Source organism: Eulemur rufifrons, chromosome 16 (assembly GCF_041146395.1).
Source record: "Eulemur rufifrons isolate Redbay chromosome 16, OSU_ERuf_1, whole genome shotgun sequence".
Taxonomy (NCBI): domain Eukaryota; kingdom Metazoa; phylum Chordata; class Mammalia; order Primates; family Lemuridae; genus Eulemur; species Eulemur rufifrons.
In genome coordinates, this window is record NC_090998.1 from 79,046,946 (window position 1) to 79,070,316 (window position 23,371).

At 34.9% G+C, this 23,371-nt stretch overlaps 1 protein-coding gene and 1 pseudogene across 26 annotated transcripts in view; one reads left to right on the plus strand and one right to left on the minus strand.

The window, feature by feature from the left end:
- PARPBP (PARP1 binding protein) overlaps positions 1-23,371 on the plus strand; it is a 62,457-nt gene that overhangs the window by 25,063 nt on the left and 14,023 nt on the right. For 8 of the 26 annotated variants that reach the window (XM_069489637.1, XM_069489639.1, XM_069489640.1 and 5 more), the window contains 4 exons: positions 6,707-6,877; positions 8,025-8,179; positions 19,060-19,243; positions 22,048-22,226. In XM_069489637.1, the coding sequence (XP_069345738.1) occupies positions 6,707-6,877; positions 8,025-8,179; positions 19,060-19,243; positions 22,048-22,226 (689 nt within the window). Of the gene's footprint in view, positions 1-6,706; positions 6,878-8,024; positions 8,180-19,059; positions 19,244-22,047; positions 22,227-23,013; positions 23,020-23,371 lie in introns of all 26 variants that reach the window. The other 18 variants (XM_069489647.1, XM_069489654.1, XM_069489657.1 and 15 more) reach the window with 5 other exon arrangements.
- LOC138397422 (protein N-terminal asparagine amidohydrolase-like) lies at positions 1,563-2,198 on the minus strand (annotated as a pseudogene).

A 23,371-nucleotide genomic window follows, 5' to 3' on the forward strand; every position in this document is an offset into this window, starting at 1 on the left:
CAAACATTGCAAATACTTTGTGGTATGAATAGAATCAGTTTATTAAACAAATAAACAGAACACTATCCTTATTTTTGGTATCTTGGTAAAAGCCTCAATCTTGTGGATTTTTTCAATTTAGGCCCTTGCTCCTGGACATCACAACTGTACTTATGTGGACTACTTTTCCAGAGAACCTCTTTAAAACCCACTTGCAAATACAAGAGCAGGGAAACCATAACAGCCATGTTATCTGACCATAATGATAGGGATAGATTTCCAATTGCAGCCATGAGTTAAAAGAAACACTCTAACTGTAAGGACTCCAAGATGTTTTTCCCTAATGTTTGCCCAGCATCAAAGACCAGAAGGACAGAATTTGCTGTCCTTAAACAGCAAGTTGTAGATGTGGGAGCTTAAGCCCTTGTTTTATACCCAGCAAGTATCAGGTATATACATACCAGTTGTCCTTATTATTTTTGGACAGTAAAACAGAGATTGCATTAATTTAAATGTAAGAAATGTAAAAAAGTTTCTAATTACAAGATGAACATCACTTTTTCTCTGCTTTGATTTTTGACAAATTGTGTTACTGTTGCACTGTGAAGTTAAAATGAAAACTTTTATTATAGACCAAATGAGGTATTGTGATTTACTGTGAAAATAAAGATAACAAGACATTTAAAATATAAGAAGAAAACTATATTATACCTTATTTTATAAAAATTTAGGGCAAATCCTTTTTTTTTTTTTTTTTTTTTTTTTTTTGTTGAGACAGAGTCTCACTTTGTTGCCCAGGCTAGAGTGAGTGCCGTGGCGTCAGCTTAGCTCACAGCAACCTCAGACTCCTCGGCTTAAGCGATCCTACTGCCTCAGCCTCCCAAGTAGCTGGGACTACAGGCATGCGCCACTATAGGGCAAATCTTAAAGTTTATATTCATTTGGTTATACCTTAGAGTACTTTGCTTTGTAAAACAACATAAAGAAATGAGTACCTATTTGATCCCAGGTAAGTTTTTAATTAATAGATTTTTAATTTTGAAAATTTTAAAAGGCCAAATACATGTATTAATTTTTCTTTTATCATTGAACAAAAACTGATTGAGAACCTATTAACAAAAATAGATTGATTATCTACTACAATGCCAGTCATTTTTTTTAGGCCCTAAGGGTACATTATTTACTCTCATGGAACTCATAAAGTAGTGTAAGAATTAAGGAAGTAAATTTTCAGAAATTATTAAACCTATGCAGAGAATTATAATAGGGTGATATACAGACATCATAGGATGATATAAGAGAGTACATGAATATCTACTCTATTTTGGGAAGTCAGGGACTCTCTCTGAAAAAGTAACATTTAGCTGGTATCTATAATATTTAAGAAAAAAGTTTCTTAGGGTTAATCTTTATTTTTTGCCTTTGCCAAAATAAGATTTTATTTTGAAAGTCATTTGGAAGATACTGAGTAAGGAAGGAGACCTAATACTCAATGGATACAGATTCCAAATCCATGTTCTCTCCATTCCCTACCAATGGTCTTCGTCATGCCAAAAAGTTGCTTTCTCTGGTAATTCCTATTTTTAGCTTCCTTGAGAAGAGATCTTTTCCCATAAACCATCTTTTTGTTGTTGTTGTTGTTGTAGAGTAGAGCTTTATTTCCAGGAAACTGTGTGGTAGTTGGAGATGGGTATTTTTTAAAAAACATCAAGGTAGATCTATTATGTTCAACAAGAAGTGGTAGGGGTGGGGGAGTGTTGGCCAAAGGTGAAGTGGAAATATTCTCTAGTATATGCTTATCATCTTGCTACAACCAGAAATACACATGTGGAAATGGCAGCCAGGAATACAGTCCTATATGAAGTTGTTCTGCCTTTTGCATCTTAAATGCTAATCATTGGCCCTCCCGCTGAGCCTGGCACAGCCCTCAACTCCTGCTCTGAACCTTGACCATGAAAGGAGGCTCTGTAAATCTCTACAGTTTTAATGTTGACAGCAAGGCCATAAATTATTGGAAAGTAGTTTTCATTTTCTTCCTGGTCATTTAATTTTGTCACAAATAATGTCAGTAAGTGAGTGTCATCTTATTGTCTGTCAAACACACTAAGTTGATAAGTAAGTTTTTGTGACAACTGCCTATTGTCACTGAAGCCTCCCACAAGGTGCCCTTCAAGCTTTCCATGTTGAACATGGTGGGAAAAGGATTTCATGGAGCCCATGATCAAGAGGACCTCAGCTTTTGTGTAGGTTCCTTCACATTGTGTCAAGCAGTGAGCCCCATTACCTGTGTGCCTCAGAATCACAATATGACAAGTAGTGGCATCATCAGAACTGAGAATAGAGATGGAGACATCCTTTGGGGAGGTCCTGAAAGATCTTTTTGCTGATATGGAGAAGGCCCTAAAAACCCACTTGTTGAACAAACTGACCTCTGAGAAGTCTGGCTCTTTCCTCCAGAGGTGAATTGCCTTGGATGAGGTCCCCAGCGCCCCTCAACAAGCAGTGCCATTGTGGAGGTGGCTGCCTGGCAAGGACAGGGAGGCGGTGGCTTCCCCAACCCCAGGCTGCCTGCCACCCCTACTTTGCCCGTAGAGCCACCACCAGGATTAATCTTTAAACTTTGTTTTCTTTTACTTAATTTTGGTTAAATTATATCTCAAGTTTATATTTAAAGTAACCTTTTCCTATCCAATGAAGTTTTTTTAAAAAATTGACCCTGACTGCCTCCTCCTTTTCAAAGATTATTTTTCATGTGGAAATTTAAATAGTTCAAAAGCACATTACCTTTAAAATTACTCTTAAGATCTATATGAACGTGAAACTTGCTTAATGATTATCTAAGCAGCTTATTAATGTTTTGTAATTTTCTTTTTTAATTTTTAAAAATTTTTTAATTTATTTATTTTTTGAGACAGCCTCACTGTGTCACCCTGGGTAGAGTGCAGTGGTGTCATTGTAGCTCACTGCAACCTCAAACTCCTGGGCTCAAGGGATCCTCCTACTTCAGCCTCCTGGGTAGCTGGGACTACAGGTGCTCCTCAAGACACCAGGCTCATTTTTTCTATTTTTAGAAGAGACAGGGTCTCACTCTTGCTCAAGTTGGTCTCGAACTCCTAAGCTCAAGCAATCCTCCCACCCTGGCTTCCCAGAGTGCTAGGATTACAGGTGTGAGCCGCCGCCCCGGCCTGTTTTGTAATTTTCTATTGATACCTTTTTTAGTTTCTTTTATACTTAAAAAATGTTAAATGTAATTATATAGAATATGGAGAAATTTTAATTTTAGTAAGGAAAATATCTTCTTTGCATTTATAGATGATAAATTACTGGGACTTTAGCTGAGTTACTGAAGTTACTGAAGGATTTATGAATTTCACGTTTTGTTTTGTTTTGTTTTGTTTTGTTTTGTTTGTTTGAGACAGAGTCTCACTCTGTTGCCTGGGCTAGAGTACCGTGGCGTCAGCCTAGCTCACAGCAACCTCAAACTCCTGGGCTTAAGCAATCCTTCTGCCTTAGCCTCCCGAGTAGCTGGGACTACAGGCATGCACCACCATGCCCGGCTCATTTTTTCTATATATGTTTTTAGTTGTTTGGCTAATTTCTTTCTATTTTTAGTAGAGACGGGGTCTTGTTCTTGCTCAGGCTGGTCTCGAACTCCTAAGCTCAAACAATCCGCCCGCCTCGGCCTCCCAGAGTGCTAAGATTACAGGTGTTGAGCCACCGCACCCAGACGAATTTCATGTTTTGGGGGTAAACTGAGTTTAGAATTTGTGAGTCCATTATCTAAAGGAATAGGCAAGAAGAGGATTTCAATAGAACAGTCTGCAAACAACATTTAAGAACTAAAAACAAACAGGATTCCATTGCAGAATGTAGGATGGAAGTAGGTGAGAGGGTATAAATAGGCAGAGAATTCCATACAAGAAATGTAATTGTGATAAAATCCAGTTTACCAACTTTTTCCTTTTTTGGATTGTACTTTTGGTGTCATACCTAAGAACTCTTTGCCTTTTTCTGGGTCATGAAGATTTTCTCCTGTGTTTTCTTTTAAAAGTTTTATAGTTTTATGTTATATATTTAGATCTATGGTCCACTTTGAGTTTTTTATAAAAAGTATGAGGTTTAGGTTGAGATTCATTTGTTTTGCATATAGATGACCTATTGCCCCAACACCAATTATTGAAAAAACTGTCCTTTCTCCACTGTTCTTTTGCACATTTGTTAAAAATCAAATTGCTGTATCTCTGTTCATCTATTTCTGGGCCCTATTCTGTTCCACTGATGTCAGTGTCTGTCCTTTCACAAATACTACTCTATCTTGATTATTGTAATTGTATAGTAATTCTTAAGCTCGTTTGTCAGCATATTTAATGTGTTGTTACCAGTGTCTTCTGGCTTACATACATCTTAATGATCTGTTAACCTTATCATTGTTCTGTTATAGGTAATGTGTCAGTTCGCTCTGGCAGCTCTCAAGATTTTCTCTCATCTTTGGCTGTCAGAATCAGATTATAATGTGTATAGGAGTGATTTTCTTTGTGTCTTTCCTAGTTTTCCTTAAGTAGAATCTTGGATGTATAATGTTTTCCACCAAATTTGGCATGCTTGGGCATAATTTTGTGAAATATTTTTTCTGCCCTTTTACTCCTCTTCAGGGATTCCGATTACATGTATGTTTGAACTTTTTTCTGTTGCCATTTCCTCTATTAATTTACTGATAACGTATATTCTTTTAATTCACTGAACATTTTTAAAAATTCTTTGAACATAATTTATAGTAGCTGGCTTTAGGTTTTTCTGCTAAATTCAAGAACGAAGTCTATTTGGTGACAATTTCTGTTGACTACTTTTTACTCTGAATAGGGGTTATACTTTCCTTTTTCTTTGACTATTCAGTAATTTTTGGATCAAAACTGGATATTACAAGTAATATTATTTTATATCGATTCTGGATTTTATCATATTCTTCGGAGAAATATTGGGTTTTTGATCTAGTAGGCAATTTACTTGCCTAGATTCCAGTCTGCTCCATGTTGGTATGCAGCTGTTAAAAGGTATCCTTATGGCTTCCCTTTGCTGCTTCATTAGTTTGGCTTTTGTAGGTCTTCCTTCTGCCTGCCAAATTTGGTGCTCAGTAAAGGATTTGGGGAGAGATGGAACTTATTCTCTCTATGGTTTCCTTTTTTCTAGGGATGTCCTTGAATTTTCCATTTGCTCTCCCAGGTTCAGGCTCTGTCCTCTAATGCTTCAAGCCTGTCCAGCTTCAGTTTTCTGCCATTTAAGTGATGCACAGTTGTAGAATGTGTTTAGTTAAGCAAATCTTCAAACTCATAGCTCCAGCTCCTTATAGCTCGATCTTTCTAGAATATATTTTTTTCCTGATTTCGACCTGTGTTTTTGATGGACCCCCTAGGGTCTCTCCCACACTTTCATAGTCTAACTGTCAACCAGAGATTTAGGCTATTTATGCTCTGAGTTGTTACCAAGGATTTCCACCTTTAAATCTGTAGCTGCTTTCCCAGTCCTGAATTCCAATCTGTGGCACCTTTAGTCACCTCTATTTTCTGCAGTCATAGCCATGAGACTTTGGACATACTCTTGGATTAGTAAACCACAAACTTAATTAGTACCCTTCATATTGCAGTTCTCTTAAAATTAAACTTTTTCCAGCGTCTGTCTACTTTTTGAACACTTTACAGTACCTTTAAATTGTATTTTAAAATTTGTATTTAATATTTCATAGTTGTTAATTTGTGGGATCACATGATCACTCACTTCTCCCCCCATTACTGGAAGTTGTAGGGGCTCGAATAATCACAAACTTTCAATTCTTACTCTTTTTTTGCAATTCTTTTAAAATTAAATTCTCCAGCTTGTGTCTGTTTTTTGAATGCTTTCCAGTGTGTTTACAGAGTTATGTTTTTAAAATTTTACCTAGTATTTTATTGTTATCTGTGGGGGTTCACATGATCACTTCTCTCTCAGTACTTGAAGTTGTAAGGCCTTGAGTAGCTATAAATAGCTAATTTTAAGAAAAAGATTATAAATGCCCTGGTTTATCATTTGAGTGTGAAGGATAAGTGCAGTATATATGAAACAGTTATGCCCCTATCAAGTTCTCCCAAATATTATTTATATTGTGCTTGAATGACCTGTAGTATTTGAGACCAGTAATGTCAGCATCAACTATGTGCTATTGTTTGCTTAATGTTTGGTTGAATCTCTCCATTTTAATTCGTTGTTAGTTATCTGGTGTTGCCAAAGTCAGTATCAAGTAATTCTGAGAAATTTAACATTTAACTTTAGCTTTTATATTTGACATTGTAAGGAATGTAGGTAGATATAGAATCAAATAGAGCCAATTGGCCCACACCCTAAGCATCAGGCAACTTTATTATTGTGTCTTAGTGGCAGATGTATGTAGGGGAATCTGATGAGACTTCATAAGTACAGATTTGAACTGCATGTTTTATATCATTTTCTAAGAACCATTTTCCAGTAATTATGATAAATTGTTATTTTCTCATAATTTCTCATTGGCAGTAAGTTGACTCTATGAGGAAGATGTCCAACATAAGTTTTCAGTTTATAGAGCAATTATCTTTGCCTAAAGAGCTGAGCGAGGTATTGTGATTGAATGCTTATATGCATTTTTCTGCATTTATAAAAGAATATTTATGGATTTAGAACAACTGCAATAAAGAAATTAACTGAATATTTTATTGTACAGGTGCAACTAGTAGCAAGAAAAATTTTTTTTTCATATCTAAACCTGCTAGTGAATTCAAAGAATGACTTGGCTCTGGCTCACATTCTCAATATTCCTGATAGAGGACTTGGAAGAGAAGCCTTCACTGATTTGAAACATGCTGCTCGAGAGAAACAAATGTCTATCTTTCTGGTATGAATGTGTTTACATTTTCAAGATTGTTTAAGACTTCTTGAGCAGTGGATCCATATACCTTAATGTAGAAGTTCTTATATCTATGATGAAACAACTTTTAGTGGTTAATTTATGTTCTACCTCTGTATTTGAAAATCCATGGAATTTTTATTTTTTACCGTATCTTTCAAGTTTGGCAAGGAAGAATTTTTTTAAAGCAGTGTTTCCCTACATATGTTCGGTAGAGTGCTAACCTTGATAAATTTTCCTTAGATAAATGTTTCCAAAGGTAAAAATTCCCTGTTAAATGCTCTTTGAATAAATGTTTCCAAGGGAAAAAGTTTAGAAATAGTTTGTACGCCTATTGGTTATACATAATGCATGTTTGTTTATCAATAGCTTTAAGAAGTCCTGCTAAAAAGAAATCTGCTTAAAGCTTATAACAAATTAACTTTATTTAATCTATTTCCTAAATTATTTGACCATGGAACTTCCCCCAAATTATTGACATTTCATAAAATTTGTCTTTCTTAGGAAACACTTTGGAAAGTACTGCTTTCTAATATTTCATCTTTGATGGAGATACTTTAATGTATAGCCATCACACATGCATTTTTATCATTATAAAGACAAGGACTTTTGAACTATACATGATCAAATAATCCTAGGATGTGAAAGCTAGACGGAACTTAGTAATTACCTAGTCTAAATCTTTATTTACAAATAAAAAAGCTGAGATTTGGAAGTATTGAATTACCCAACTTGTTTAACACAACAAATCAGTTGACACTGAAATTTCTCTGTTTCATATAGTAATTTCAATAGCCCATAGTCAATCTTTATTAATCAATATATTCATAAATAAATTCTTTATAGTCAATGATATATTCTCATGGATATATTCTTTAGCCTCTAATTTTTCCTCTAACTTAGCTCCTCAGCCTCTACATGAACTTGGATGTCATTGCTACCACCCTTGCTAACTTGAATTCTGCATACTTGTTTCTTTGGTTATTTGCTTCTGAATCAAAGTATGGCACAAGCCATAAAATGTACTTCACTTTAACTGTGTACCCAGGATTATATAAATGTATCTAGCTTTATAAATTATAGTTTTAACTTCTAAATCATTATATATAACTAAATCATTTGTTTTAATTCATAGGTGGCTACATCATTTATTAGAACAATAGAGCTTGGAGGAAAAGGATATGCACCATCACCATCTGATCCTTTAAGGACACATGTAAAGGGATTGTCTAATTTTATTAATTTCATCGACAAATTAGATGAGATTCTTGGAGAAATATCAAATCCAAGGTAATGAGTTTTCATAAATCACAAATGTATCTTATTAATCTATCTTTAAAACTTCATAGGATCAGAGGTAGGAATAAAAGAGATACTGAAATGACCAGGCATCAGACCAAACAGTAGGGAGAAGAAACAGAATATCTAGATGAATAAATTATAATCACATGACCTTACCTCCTAAATTTCTGCCTATCTGTGATTCTGAGTTTTTCCTAAAGTCAAAGGGCATGTCAAAACCAAATTTGATTAGAGAAGAGGGTTACCATTTATCTGGAAGAAATAGATTTTTGGGGACTGGAAATGACTAGATAGATAATCTCTTTAAACTTTTTGTTTAGCAATAAAGGAAACTGAAGCTAGAATGAATAAGAAAATTGACAAAGATATGAATTTTCTATTCTATTTTCTGCTAGTTATTTTTAATTTTCTTATGTGTAAATCTTTAGTTCATCTGGAATTTGTGTATAAAACTGGAGTTAAGAGGTGTTTTTTTTTAATCTGATAGACTCCTGTTTATAATATAGGCATGTTGGATGGTGAGTAAGTTTTAGAGTAATTTGGGGGGCAGAAGTGGATTGTGTATGCTAGCAATCATGATAGGTCACTATCAATTTGGTTAGGGTGCTATAGCATTGTACTAATAAAAATAGCTGATACTTATTGAACACTTACTATGAGTTAGACATTGTGCTAAACTCTTTACTTGGATTATCATTTGATCATTACAACAACCTTATATGATAGGTATTATTACTATCCCCAACATAGAGATGAAGAAACTGAAGCACTGGGACCAAGTCACTTACCCTAGGTTACATTGTTATTAGGTAGCAGAGCTGGGATCTGAACTCAGTTCTGACCCTGGCACCCATTCTCTTAAAATCACTGTATCTTATTCTATGAAACTTTTTCTATTCTAAGATTCTAAGAAGAATTTTTTTCTGAATTGCATCCTATCTTTTCATATGGGTATTCATTACAAAGAAGTAAATTTGGGAAGAGAGTTTTGAAAATGACTTATAGACAATATCAGTGTCATCTTCTGAACTTCCAGATAATATATTGGCTAGTCATTTCTTCTGAGGTAGTGGATAATTAATTTTAAAAATAGTTTACTTTTTGAAAAGCACTGTTGCACGCTCTCTCTCTCTGTATATATGTATATATCAAGTGGTACTATAGACTTATAATAAAAAAGTTCTCAGAGGAATTGACTTTAAATGCTTTTTGTGTTTTTGTATTTATCTCCCTTTGAATGAAAATTTTTGTGGCTATTTTTGAATTTTCAATTTTGGACATAATCCATTAACTTCCTACCATGGAAAATGAGGATTTGCAACCTACTCACCAACCTCCCAACAATCCTTTCCCTTAGACCCCCACTTCTGTTCTTTTATCTTTCTAATATAGTTATACCACAATTTTGGTTATATCATATTTTAGAATTTATATTTATGACTGTAAATATTGTCTGCAGCTAAGCTCTATGATATACTATGATTATTCCTTTCTTGTACGATTTTTTTTCTAGAGTTAGTAATTATCTACTTTTTTATTTTGCTTTGTTTCCTGTTATCATCAATTCTTTATTAATCTTGACAATGAAATTTTAAAATTTCTTCTTAATATTGGGTAGTCTATCAGTTCTGTTTTTTTTGCCCTTACAGACATTCCTTCTGGAGAGTCCTCTGTCTTCCTTATTCAGTCATTACTTTTGCTTGCTTGGCTTGTGTCTGAGTGGCAACTATGAAGCTTCATTATCACCTTGTGAATTTCCTTTGTTTTTGCCTTGTTTCCTGGACCTTATGACTTTATTTTTAATTGGCAAACCCCTTATTTTGTTCAAATAACTTTCTCAGGAAAAGTAAATGGTAGGCAAATATCTTCATTCTGGTCTCCGATTTGATTGCATATGATGTTATGACATATTTCATTTATCTAAGATTATTTATTGTATTTAAATTTAAAAATGTTTTTATCTGTTTCCAGAATGGTCTTTTTTTATCTAGACTGTTTTTCTGTTTGTTAATTTCTTTGTTTTGCCCTCTTTCATGTTACAGGTGTTCTTAGAGTGTATGTTGATTTTGAACTGTCGTTTCATATTTAAGAGTGAGGCCCTATCAAGCTAGTTAGGAGCTCTGTGTAGTTAGCTTAATTATGGCAAGGTGGCCAATTGGCTCTTTTGTTGGGGACTCACTCTCCAAATGCCAGTAACAATAGGTTTTTTCCTTTGGGACTTTCCTAAAAGCTTCTACAGAGGCATCCTTTAATCTCTGAAAACTGTAAATCTGGCTAGCAGTATTCCAGGATTTGAGGTAGGTCCAGGTTGATGCCGAGTCTCACAATTTAGTATGTAGAACTCAATCCCTTTGTTTTTAGTCCCTGTTGCCCCTAGGTCTCTCTAGCTTAGTTTCTTCATAGTAATTCTGCTTCCCATGCTGAGGTGAGAGAGGCACATTAGCCTCACTGCTCAGACTAGAAGGAGAATGGGGTGTAAGTGTTCCCTACGTAATGACTGTCAACTAGCTTGCCTATTTTTAACCCTACCTTTATTACAGCCTTCAATATTGCCTTCACTTTCAGAGAATTCTTCAGTTAGCTTCTTCTTACTGATGTCTCTCTTAGCAGTTAATTAGGCTTTATCTTTCTGTGTTCTGGGTAGTTAGTTATGACTTGATCATCATCTGCTTTTCATTTTTCCATACTTTCAAGAAATGTCTCTGCTATCACTAGCTATTGTCTCCTCTCCCATTCTCTTTGTCTTTATAGATTTAAAACTTTGCTTTTTTGACATTTTAGTGAAGTTTGGAGGAAGCAAAGATAAATGCATATGTTCAATCTGATATAATTTGTTATAATTGTATTCTTTTTGGAGGAATTTCTGGTTGGGGTAAGTGATCAACAGGGTAGAAGTATAATATATTTGTTTTAGAGGCATGTAGGGTGAGGGAATAGACTTCAACTTAGCAGCCATTTATTTTGGATATCCTCTCAGGTCATAATGAGACCCTGAAGAAGTGGGTATCTAAATAGTAATTGTCTTCAAGTAAATGCCTAAATAGTTAACTTGAGCAATCTTCATTTTCTTCTTTGTGTTGATTTAGGTTTTTTATTTTTATTTTATTTTTTTTGAGACATTGTCTCACTTTGTTGCCCAGGCTAGAGTGCCATGGCATCAGCCTAGCTCACAGCAACCTCAAACTCCTGGGCTCAAGCAATCCTTCTGCCTCAGCCTCCCGAGTAGCTGGGACTACAGGGACTACATGCGCCACCATGCCCGGCTAATTTTTTCTATATTTTTTAGTTGTACAGCTAATTTCTTTCTATTTTTTAGTAGAGATGGGGTCTGGTTCTTGCTCAGGCTGGTCTTGAACTCCTGAGCTCAAACAATCTGCCCACCTCGGCCTCCCAGAGTGCTAGGATTACAGGCGTGAGCCACCGCCCCTGGCCTGATTTAGGTTTTTTAAAAAAATCTTTTCGTATTAAGTATGTGTTTTATAATTTTAAAATAAAATGATTAAAAACTAGAAACATACCCTGCTCATAGGGTAATAGATAGAAAGGTGTATGAGGAAAGGACAATTGACCTAGTTTGTGGGAGCCAGGAATAAGAATGTCAGGAATGCTTATCTGGATGGATGTTATAGTTGAGCTTATTCTTGAAGGATGAACTTGAAGGAGTTAACCAGACATGGGAGAGGAGTATCAATAACCTACAGGGACATTGCTCTACTGGTTATTCATTTTGTCTTATAATTTCAACCTTTCTCTCTATTAGTATTTTAATCATAGTCTGTAAGATTGTAAGAAAAAAACAATAAGCCATCTTCTCTGTTTCTTCCAATTCCTTCTTCTCCTTCCTTTTACAGCTCAAATTCTTGAAAAAATACTGTTCCTTGTTACACTTCCCTATTTCTAATTATTTAATGGGTATTTCTTTTTTTTTTTTTTTTTTTTTTTTTTTTTGTTGAGACAGAGTCTCACTCTGTTGCTCGGGCTAGAGTGAGTGCCGTGGCGTCAGCCTAGCTCACAGCAACCTCAAACTCCTGGGGTTAAGTGATCCTACTGCCTCAGCCTCCCGAGTAGCTGGGACTACAGGCATGCACCACCATGCCCGGCTAATTTTTTCTATATATATGTTTAGTTGGCCAGATCATTTCTTTCTATTTTTAGTAGAGACGAGGTCTCGCTCTTGCTCAGGCTGGTCTCGAACTCCTGACCTCAAGCGATCCACCCGCCTTGGCCTCCCAGAGTGCTAGGATTACAGGCGTGAGCCACCGCGCCCGGCCGGTATTTCTTAATAGACAGTAAACTCTATGAAGATTTATTGGTTTTCTTGACTGATACTCCCTAGCCCTAACACAATTTCCGACAGTGTAGACAGTCAATATTTATTTACTTTTCTGTATTTGACTGACTTATTATACTCATTCACTCTTCCCCTCCACTAAAGGTATCCTGCCAGTGTCTACTTGCGATCTTCCAGATATCCTGGTCTCTGGTCTCTTTGGAGTCCTGAAACTTCGTCACTTCTTATTGGTAGTGATTTCCTGTTTTTTCCCATAATTTCTGAGATATCATTCTCTTATTTTCCATCTACTTCTCTGACTACATATATGCAAATTCTTCTAAATCTATATTTCAGTGAAATTCAAACTCTTTTCCTGAGTTTCAGAAATATATCTTTAGGGTGGTATCTTAAAGGCAATGCAACTTAACATGTTCCAAACTAAATCTTCAACTTTCCCTGCAAAACTGCTTCTCCTTCAGAAGTGATAAAGCCTGTCTCCTTCCAGCTACCCAGCAGGAATCTGGGATATATCCTAAACTCCTTTCTCTGTCCTTTCACTCACTAAGATCTGTTAATTCTTCCTAACATTTTTTATATTCTTTCTCCTCGTCTCTATTCCTATAACTATTAATGCTATCTTATTTCCAGTGTTCATACTGTGTGTTTTCAGACTTTCATTCTTTCTTGTCTGGACTTACATAGTTGCCTATTCTGCCTCCAATCTTGAGTTGCCCTATCCTGTTGTCCTCATTGCTGCCAGGGTGATCTTTCTGAAACAGCAAATGTTACTCCCATGATTAAAACCCTTCAGTGATTCCATATTAAGTACAGGATAAAACTCTAGAAGCCTCAGTATGTTATCCAAAATTGTATGCAGTCTAACTCCTGCCTGTCTCTCACTCTGGCCTCTTTATCTCTCGACCTTAAAATTTAGAGATAAAAATGTATTTAAGTCTTGTATCTGAGGATAAGTTTGTACTTCTTACCTTATAATAGGAGAATTACAATAATCTTTGAGTCCAGGGAAGGGAAAGAGTGTAGTCTCTTTGAGACTGGGAAGAAATAAAAGAATTGATTCTCATGCCAGCTTTTCATGAGGCCATCTTAAGTACAGTTGACTGCATTTCTACACTTTGCCAGTAGGTGACGCCATAAAATGCATACTATCACCTGAAATATGTCTTAAATTAGAGGTTTCAGACTATATAAATTAATAATTCTCTATTGTTTAGGAGTTTAAAATTCTGTATTTCATGTTTACTACACAACTTTTTAATGCACACCTACTTTATACAGTCATGCATCACTTAACAATGGGGATAAGTTCTGAGAAATGCTTTGTTAGGCGATTTCGTCATTTTGTGAACATCATAGAGTGTAGTTACACAAACCTAGAGGTATAGCCTGCTACTTCCCTGGTTAAATGGTGTGGCCTATTGCTCCTAGACTACAAACCTTATTGTACTGAATGTTGTAGACAATCGTAGCACAGTGGTATTTATGTATTTAACCATATCTAAATATAGAAAAGGTACAGTAAAATATGGTATCAAAGATAAGAAATGATATTCATGTATAGGGCACTTACCATGAATGGAGTTTGCAGGACTGGAAGTTGCTCTGGGTGAGTCAGTGAGTGAGTGGTGGGTGAATGTGAAGGCCTAGGGCATTACTGTATGCTACTGTAGACTTTATAAACATTGTACACTGAGACTGTGCTAAATTTATAAAAACAGATTTTTCTTTCTTCAATAGTAAGTTAACCTTAGCTTATTATAACTTTTTTACTTTATGAACTTTTAATTTTTTTTTTACCTTTTGATGCTTTTGTAATAACACTTAGCTTAAAACGCACATTGTATAGCTGTACAAAAATGTTTGTCTTTGTATCTCTATAAGCCTTTTTCTATCTTTAAAATTTAAAATTTGCTCTTTTTAAACATTTTTGTTAAAACCTAAGACATAAAGACACACATTAGCCTACCCCTACACAGGGTCAGGATCATTAATATCACTGTCTTCTACTTCCTGTCCCACTTCAGGGACAATAACACCCATGGAGGTGTTATCTCCTATGATAACAGTGGCTTTTTCAGAACTATACCCTGAAGGAATTTCCTGAGGCTGTTTTGTAGTTAACTTGAAAAAAATTATTTTTATTTTATTTTTCAGAGACAGGGTCTCACTCTGTCACCCAGGCTGGAGTGCAGTGGCCTTGAATGCACTGTAACCTTGAATTCCTGGGCTCAAGCAATCCTCCTGCCTCAGGCTTCTGAGTAGCTAGGACTACAGGTGGATGCCAGCACACACAGCTAATTATTTTTGATAGAGATGGGGTCTTGCTATGTTACCCAGGTTGATCTTGAACTCCTGGCATCAAGCGATCCTCCCACCTTGGCTTCCCAAAGTGCTGAGACTACAGGCCTGAGCCACTGTGCTCGGCTAGTTAACATTTTTTAATAAGTAGAGGGAGTACACTCTAAAATAATAATAAAGGGTATAGTATAATAAATACGTAAATCAGTAAGATATTCATTATCAAGGATTATGTATTGTACATAATTATTTTGTTATACTTTTATATGACTGGCAGTGCAGTATGTTTGTTTACACCAGAATCACCACAAACATGTGAATAGTGTGTTGCACTATGACACTACAGCGGCTATAGCATCACTAGATCATTATGACACTACAATGGCTATAGCATCAGCTCCATTATAATATTATGGGAGCACCATCATATATGTGGTCTATTGTTGACTGCAAAGTCATTATACACTGAATGACTATATATGTTGGACTAAATATACATTTATAGAACGATAAATTTGGGTGAAATTAGTCTAATGTTAAAATTTTTCTTATGTTAAAACATCTCAGAAACATTTTTGGTACATTTATATGATACTTTTATTCACATTTAATTTTTAAAGGTAAAATTTACTCCTGCAAATAATTATTGAATTATTGAATATGGTACAGAAAAGCCAGTCACTTTAGGAAAATGTAAAGAGTCAATAATTATGTTAAAGTATTACCAATCATTTTGTATTATTGCTTAGTGTTCTCTTCCAGTTACTTTGTCTCAGGGATTTAATTGTGTTCTTCATCAGTAGCCTTATTTTTTTCTTTTTGCCCCACGCTATTCTGTGCTGCTATGATGTGATTAGGAGTCAAGAGGTACAGTTTACTTCTTTCTCATCTAAATTCTCTTATTAATATTTATCCAGAATAGTCATAATCTATCATCTGGGAAGAATTCCTGAATACCTCTTTCTTTCTATTTTCCCCAGTGAAACTCCGTCTATATTTTAAGTATCTCATTACCTTATGATCAGTTGTAGCCCCTTAAAGAGAAAGATTTTGTTCATTTTGTATCCCCAATGAATAGCACAAATGTCCTGATATGATTTTATTTAACACTTCTGGTGTTTTCTAGGCTCTAGAAGCAAGAGGTTGAATTAAGACACTATATTACGGAGCAGATATTAGAAGACCTAATGGTTGGCTCTAATAGTGAATATATAGCAATAAACTAGACAGAGCACTGATGTTTGGGGTATTTTGCCAGGAGTTCAAAATGTTGACCTTGGCAAGTCTCTGAAATACAAGTCTTATAAATTTTGTCCTAAATACAATTTAGTCAGTGAATTACATCATCTTTAAAATTTAGCATTTTTGTCCTGTAGAAGGAAATGAGAAAAGGAGGTCAAAGGTGACTTTCCTAATATCATTTGAAGCATTTTTTTTGTTCTTGTAATTGGCATTAAGACACTCTTTCATATTTTATTAACTGTTTCAACCTTTTAGAAAACTCTTTTCTTTTAGAGATCAATTCTCAGAAAAAGCATATTGTGTTAATTATGTTTTCATTTTAGTTACATTTCATCCAGTTCATTTCTGTGCTTTCAAGTGAAAATTAAGAAAAAAACCATCTGAAACAGGAAGTACTTGTATACATGAAAGAATTATTAGAGTCTACTCAGACTTCTGATTTCAGAAGTGTGGCAGACTAGGTCCTCTGACTTTTTCATTGATAATAATAATGCTGGATAACATATTTTAACAATGCTTCCTTAAATTCATTGATGGAGTGGGCAAATGTAATAAAAATACACGTCAAAAAGTAGGTGAAGGAGGAACACCAGAGAGGCAAATCAAGAAGGGATGCCAACTATTATTTTGAGAGCATTTGCTGAATTTGATGAATTGGAGGTTCTATTCTTACAACCACTAAAGTCTAAGGGGATGAGGACAAAGTCCCAGGAGCTGCCCAAGGTGGGGATTCTAATAAGAAACACATATCCACTCTGCAGGGCTAATCCCTCAGTGTAAAGATGAACTAAGAATAAGGGCATTAGCCTGATAAAAGGGTTTCTATAAAAACCTAGATAATGGTAAATGTTTTAGCATTTAACTTAAGGTTAAGACAGGAGTTCCTGTTGTCATCATTTCTTTTCAACATAGTTTTAGATGTCCAATTCAGTCTAGTAAGACAAAGAAATTGGACATATAACAATTGAAAAGGAAGAAATCAAACTCTATTTGATGATAATATGATTATATATGTAGAAAACTCCAAGAATCTAAAGGCAAATTATTAAAATTGGCAGTAGAGTTTGAGTGTTGCTGGACACAAGGTCAATAAACAAAAAGCAATTGTATTTCTGCATCATTACTAAATAGAAAAAGTTTTGAAGATTAAGTACATAGAATGAGTCTAACAAAAGACATGCTAGTTTCTTGCCCCTTGGAAGGTTCAGATTGAATGTGAAAGTCTCGGGTTGCCCTCTTCCACCTACTGCTATCTCAGGGCTTTGTGCCCCGGTCACAGTGCTATTAGAGATGTTTGTCCTCAAGAAAACTCCATTATCCTGCTTGCTTACCACTCACAACTTCCAGCTTACCACTCCAGCTCTTGCTTGTTCCTTTTCTTGGGAGAGATTGGGTGGTACTTGGAGATTTTCTCTATTACTGCTAACATCAGTGAGCTGTTAGGGCATATCTAGTCTGCCATTGTGTAGCTGGACACTTCCTTGTGTACTTTTGTACACAAATAATATGAAAAATAGTAAAATATCTTTTGTCTTACTCTTAAAAACTTTAGATTGAATTGTGATAGTGTTAATTTATTCAACAAACATATCAGTCATCTCTTCCATGTGCCAAGTGTAAGCTGGTAATATGAAGATTAGTAAAATATGATTCCTTTCTCAAGGAGTTAATTTTTTCATGAAATTTTTCCCACCCTTGCCTAATCATAAGAATCACCTGTGGCACTTTTAAAACAATGCACACTTCTAGTGCCCTTTTCTGGAGATTGTGATTCAGTAGGATAGACTCGGGAGATGATGTTTTAAACAAATACTGAATATGATTTTGATGATCAGGAAAATGCATTATCGTCATGCATTAAGTTTCTCTGTGATTTTCTTTTAACTTTCTGTTTCTATCTGGACCAGCTAATTAAATGTGAACAATCCAATTTCCAGTGCTTGTGAGGGAACCTGGCATTTCTCTAAAACATGAAACCTTGCAATAAGGCAGTGAGAATGAAAACTTCAGTTCATAATTTCCTTTGTGCCACTACAAAAGAGAAGTTTAATACCATACCTGAGGTAGAAAGTGGCAGAGCTACAATGTGTGCTCAGGCAGCCTGACTCATGGTCCATAGTCAGACCAGACCACTTTCCCCTTTGGCACTGTGCAGCCTTCCCAGAGATACCTGTAGGGATGGGGATCTCATGACTTAAAAGAGAGCCCTCTTCTATCGTTGGACGTCTCTTAATTTTTTTCCTTAAAATGGACGAAAACTCCTCCTATATGTTTCTCACTTTGGTCCTATGTGAGTCCTTTAGAGCAGGAGCTAAACCATATTCTTTCAGGTTTAGGCTTGGTATAAAGAAACATTGATTTCAGATTTTTTAAAGCACTTCTCTCTTGGCCATAGTTGGTCCAGTCTCTAGTTTGCTTTGGATCAGTACTAATTTGCTTAATTTCCTCTTCCATATTATAACCCTTCACTTATTAGAATATAGTATCATGTGTTTCAGGTCAGTCTCCTTCCTCGCCGCCTCCTCCTTAGGCCAGAATACCATGTGTTCTTGGACAAGCCATTTAACTTTTGTGAGATTCAATTTTCTTATCTCTGACTTCAGAGTAATAATACCAATTTATTGAATTGGTTTTAAGATTAAATTAAATTAACATATGATTCTAGTATTCAATGAGAGGTAGCTGGTTTTGTTATCTTAGTTGTATCTAAAGGTACATATTTTAAGTACATTGCATGTATACAGCTGCATCTGAATCCATTATCAGATTTCATATATAACTAAATTATTTCCCTTCAGCTTTCAAATCAAGGAAGAAGCAGCTTAACTTGTTGAAATGACTTGCTTTTAGACAAACTTTGAAAATTTTGTTTCTAATGGTTCTCATCTTTTTCTTAAATGCTTTATTGTTTGATTTATAAGATCAAAGCTATATTCTTTGGAAAGTGTTGATTAACTCTGAGAATTATGTTTTCAAGCTTATAAGCATGTTGTCATTTGCAATACTATTATAAAGGCAATCTTATTTCTATTTTCAGCATTGCAGGGGGTCGAATACTGTCAGTGATAAAGATGCAGCTGATTAAAGGCCATAACAGCAGGGATCCTTTTTATAAAGCAGTAGAGGAAGTTGCTCAGGATTTGGATTTGAGGATTAAAAATATTATCAATTCTCAACAAGGAGGTGTAGCTGTTAGCACCACTGACATCAGTCCTGCACGGGTAATGAGCTTTTGATTTTTCATTATCCTCCTATACAGAACATTATCTGTTCTACTTATTGTAGAAATGATTTACTATTGCCACTTAACTCAGAAGAGTGTGTTCTAAAATGATGTTGAAAATTTAAGTTTCTCAATAGGATTATGTAAGATTATTTTCAACATGGGTAAATCATAACATCTTTGGGCCAAATTGTCTGTATTTGTTAAAATGAGGCATTGGATAATTTCCAGTATCCCTTTTAGCAATAAAAACTTATAATTCTTGATGGATATTAAGGTGTTTTGTGGTATTTTTCAATAATTATTCTTATAAAACAACTATGTTTTCATTTATTCAGCTATAAAATAGCCTGGTTTCTCTGGTTTTGACCTTAATACTAAACACTATAGGACAGCAACAGTCCTGTTAGAAATTGTTTTCATCAGCAGTTTATTTTTTTCTCTTATGGCTCTTTATGAGCTCTTATTTTCTACCTCTATTCCAAGCCTACTGCAACCAAATTTTCCCCATACCTATAGTCTTTTAACTATTAATATGTGTTTCTAGAACATTTACCCCTTTTTTGATTTTTTTACACAGATGATCAAATATAGATTCTAACCTACAGTATTAAAGGAGAAATTGACTATGTTTTTAACTCTAGAACAGAACTTTGGAGTATGTAGTATAAACCATTTATTGTAGTTTATTCAATTAATATAAAAGCTTCTTTCCATTAGGTGTGTACATGACAGCCAGTGTGTGAAGAAAGTATTTTGTTTAATTTTTATTATTTATTTATCATTCATTCATTTATTCACAGCCCTCTGGGATTATTTCAAATTATTTTTCTATAATAATACTTTTTTTTTTTTTTTTAGATTTACTTTGTTTTTAGAGTTTCATGCCGGAGATTCTGGGATGTTGCCCCATGTATTTCATAGTTGTTAACACTTTCTGGTGACTGGCTTGGCTCAAATGAAAACCAGATTTTTACTATAAGTATAAATCAGGAACTGTCACAATTTCAGATAATTAAGAGCATCAATCTCTCCGCTTTCCTGACAGAAAAAAATAAAGATACAAACAACCTGGTCCTTAATTTTATGTTTTCAACCAAATCAGAAATCTTTGAAAAACACAATCAAATAATACTCAGTGAAGTTAGTATTAAACAATATGGAATTCTCTGGTACTAATGAAAAATATGTGTTAAGCACCAGACTGTGATAGGTAATTTTTAATGATTTCAGTGGAGCTATACATTATAGTTCACCTGGTAGCCTGAGTCTGCCAAGTAGAGAAAGGAGGCCAAGACCATGTTGATGAAAGCTGAGAAAATTGGCATAGCTACAATGGATGTCCCAGAAAAGCAGCTTTGATATCTAGGCACAATGTCCAACAACCCTGTGGGTTAGGCATTATCATTGCCCCTATTATGCCAGTGAGTTTAACTTAAGCACAGAAAGGTTAAGCACCTTCCCCAGAGTAATGCAGTATATACAACTAGTACAGTGGTATCAAATCCAGTCAGAAATGCCTTCAGATTTTATGCTCACATGTGTCTATATGTAATATCATAATGTATTTATATATATATACCTTTCTGTTCCTCTATCTAGTCACTAAATTATTCCAGCTATCCCTTTTAATCTGCTTTTTTAAAAATCTCTATTGTTATTGTCTTAGTTTGGCCCCCTTCATTTCTAATCTGGTTTTATTACAGTGTTTAATTTGTGGCCCTGTCTCCAGCTTTGATAACATCCTTACCCTGGAATATATTTAACACATTGCCATCATTGATTTTTTTTCCAATTTATTTATTTATTTTCTTTTAAAAAAATTTCGGTATATTATGGGGGTACAAACATTTTTGTTACATATATTGCCTTTGCATCGCCCAAGATTTTTAAAAATCTAAATAGGGTCATTTTATTTCCTTGCTTAATAAAGCAAGAGATTTTACCTGTGTAATAGACTGACTGACAGCTTCTTTGCATGATACATTATACAAAGCTTTCTCAGGCTTGTCTTACATAACTTCCTCCCTTTTACCTTGTTCCTCAGCCATGTCCCTGAAAGTGTCATGTTCTCTCCTACCTCTGTGTATTTCCTCTTCTCTTAAGCCTCTTTGATTCCAGAGTACATTGACTACTCTCTTTTTTGTGCTCCCACTGCACCATGTATACTCTTATTAGAAATAACACTTAGCATTCCATAATGCAATTATTTGGTTACTTATTTATCTTATTAAGGTTGAGACTATGGGTTCTTTGAAGACAGTAGTTTTCATCTTCGTAGGTTTAGCTTCGAACATAGTGCTTGAGACTTAATATATGCTGATGGATGATTATTGCATGAATGAATGTCTACTAGCTTTTCATTTTTGCATTTGATAAGATCTTTACAACCATCTGTGAGGTTGATATTAAGACTGCCAGAACCCCATCCCTCTTTGGCATAAGAGAAAAAATACACAGAGAGGTTAACTCATGAGGCTGAGGTCACATAGCTAGATAGTGGCTAAATTTTTCTGACTCAAAGCCTAATGTTATTTTGACTAGAACCTAATGTCTTCTTTTGAAGACCTCTATTTTTGTGCATATGGATTTTTGATAAGATTGATTATAGTAATGGCTAAAGGGAGAAATGTTCACATGACTTACAGCCACTTCTCATTGCCGATTTTTTTTTTGTTGTTGTTACCTTAACAATAGAGGAATTGAGAACAGTGGTAAATGAAACAGAAAAGTGTAGCCAATTCACACAGCATTTACTTAAAATTACTTAGTACATTTACTTAAAATTATTTTTTGTTCTAGCCAAAATCTTACACCATAAACCATGGCACTGCATATTGCGGCAGAGATACTGTGAAAACTTTACTAGTTCTTTTGGATGAAGAAGCAGCTACTGTTCCTACCAAAAACAAAGCAGAGCTTTTACATGATGATGAAAACACAATTCATCATAATGGAACTTCTATTCTTACACTTTTTAGGTAAGTAATGTGGACGTTTTTTATATATATATATATATATATATATAAACTCTGGAGAATTATAAAAAGTATATGCTTATGGTAGGAAACTTGGAAATTACAGAAAGTGTGAAGAAAAAACAAAAGTTAGATGAAGGTAGATTGAACATTTGAATGCAAAGAGGTTATATATATAACGCAGATAATATTTTGTGAGAGTATGGCAAGTGTTTTTGATTTCAATATTGCTTTTTGTTTTGAAAATATTTGCTGTGCTTTGTGTCAAGAACTTTGCTTAATGTTTTCAGTTAAATTATCTCAGCCCTCACAACGGCCTCTTTTGATATTATTCTCACTTTATAAGTGAAGAATTAGAGACTTGAGAGATATTAAATAATTTGTCCAAGAAAGCCAAATTAACAAGTAGCAGGAGTGTCTTTCTCCAAAGCCTGAGGCCTATGCTCCAAGCACTGCTATTCTGCCTAAGAGTAGAAGAGCTCCTATACACCAAACTTACCTTGAATTTACATTTATTGGCTCCTCCTCACATTATGAAGAAAAATATTTGCTAAATTAGTGCTGGTATTAAGTGTAGGATATGGATACTGCCTTACTCTACTTAGGCTGCCATAATAAAATATCATAAACTGGGTGGCTTAATAGAACTTATTTTCTATGTGGGCTGGAAGTCTGAGATTAGGATGCCAGCATAGATTCTGGTCAGGGCTTTCTCCTTGGGGTACAGATGACTGCCTTTTTGCTGTGTGCTCACATGACCTTTCCTTGGTGTGTACACAAAGCAGGGGAGATGTCTGTCTGTCTCTCTCTCTCTCTCTCTTTCTCTCTCCTCCCCCACTCATCCCTCCACTTATAAGGCTACCAGTCCTATCAGATTAGTACCCTACCCTTCTGACCTTATTTAATCTTAATTACCTCCTAAAAGCCCTATTTCCAAATACAGTCACATTTAGGGGTTAAGACTTCAACACATATATTTTGGGAGAATATAATGCAGTCTATAGCAGATATTCTCTAGTTTTAACAACAATTAAGTCAGTCATTGAGTAGGTTGGTGATATTTTTAATTAAGGGAACATTCACTTTAAGAGACATTAAAAATTTTAGAACAACCATTTTGAATTGTATTAGTATATTGTAGAGAATTT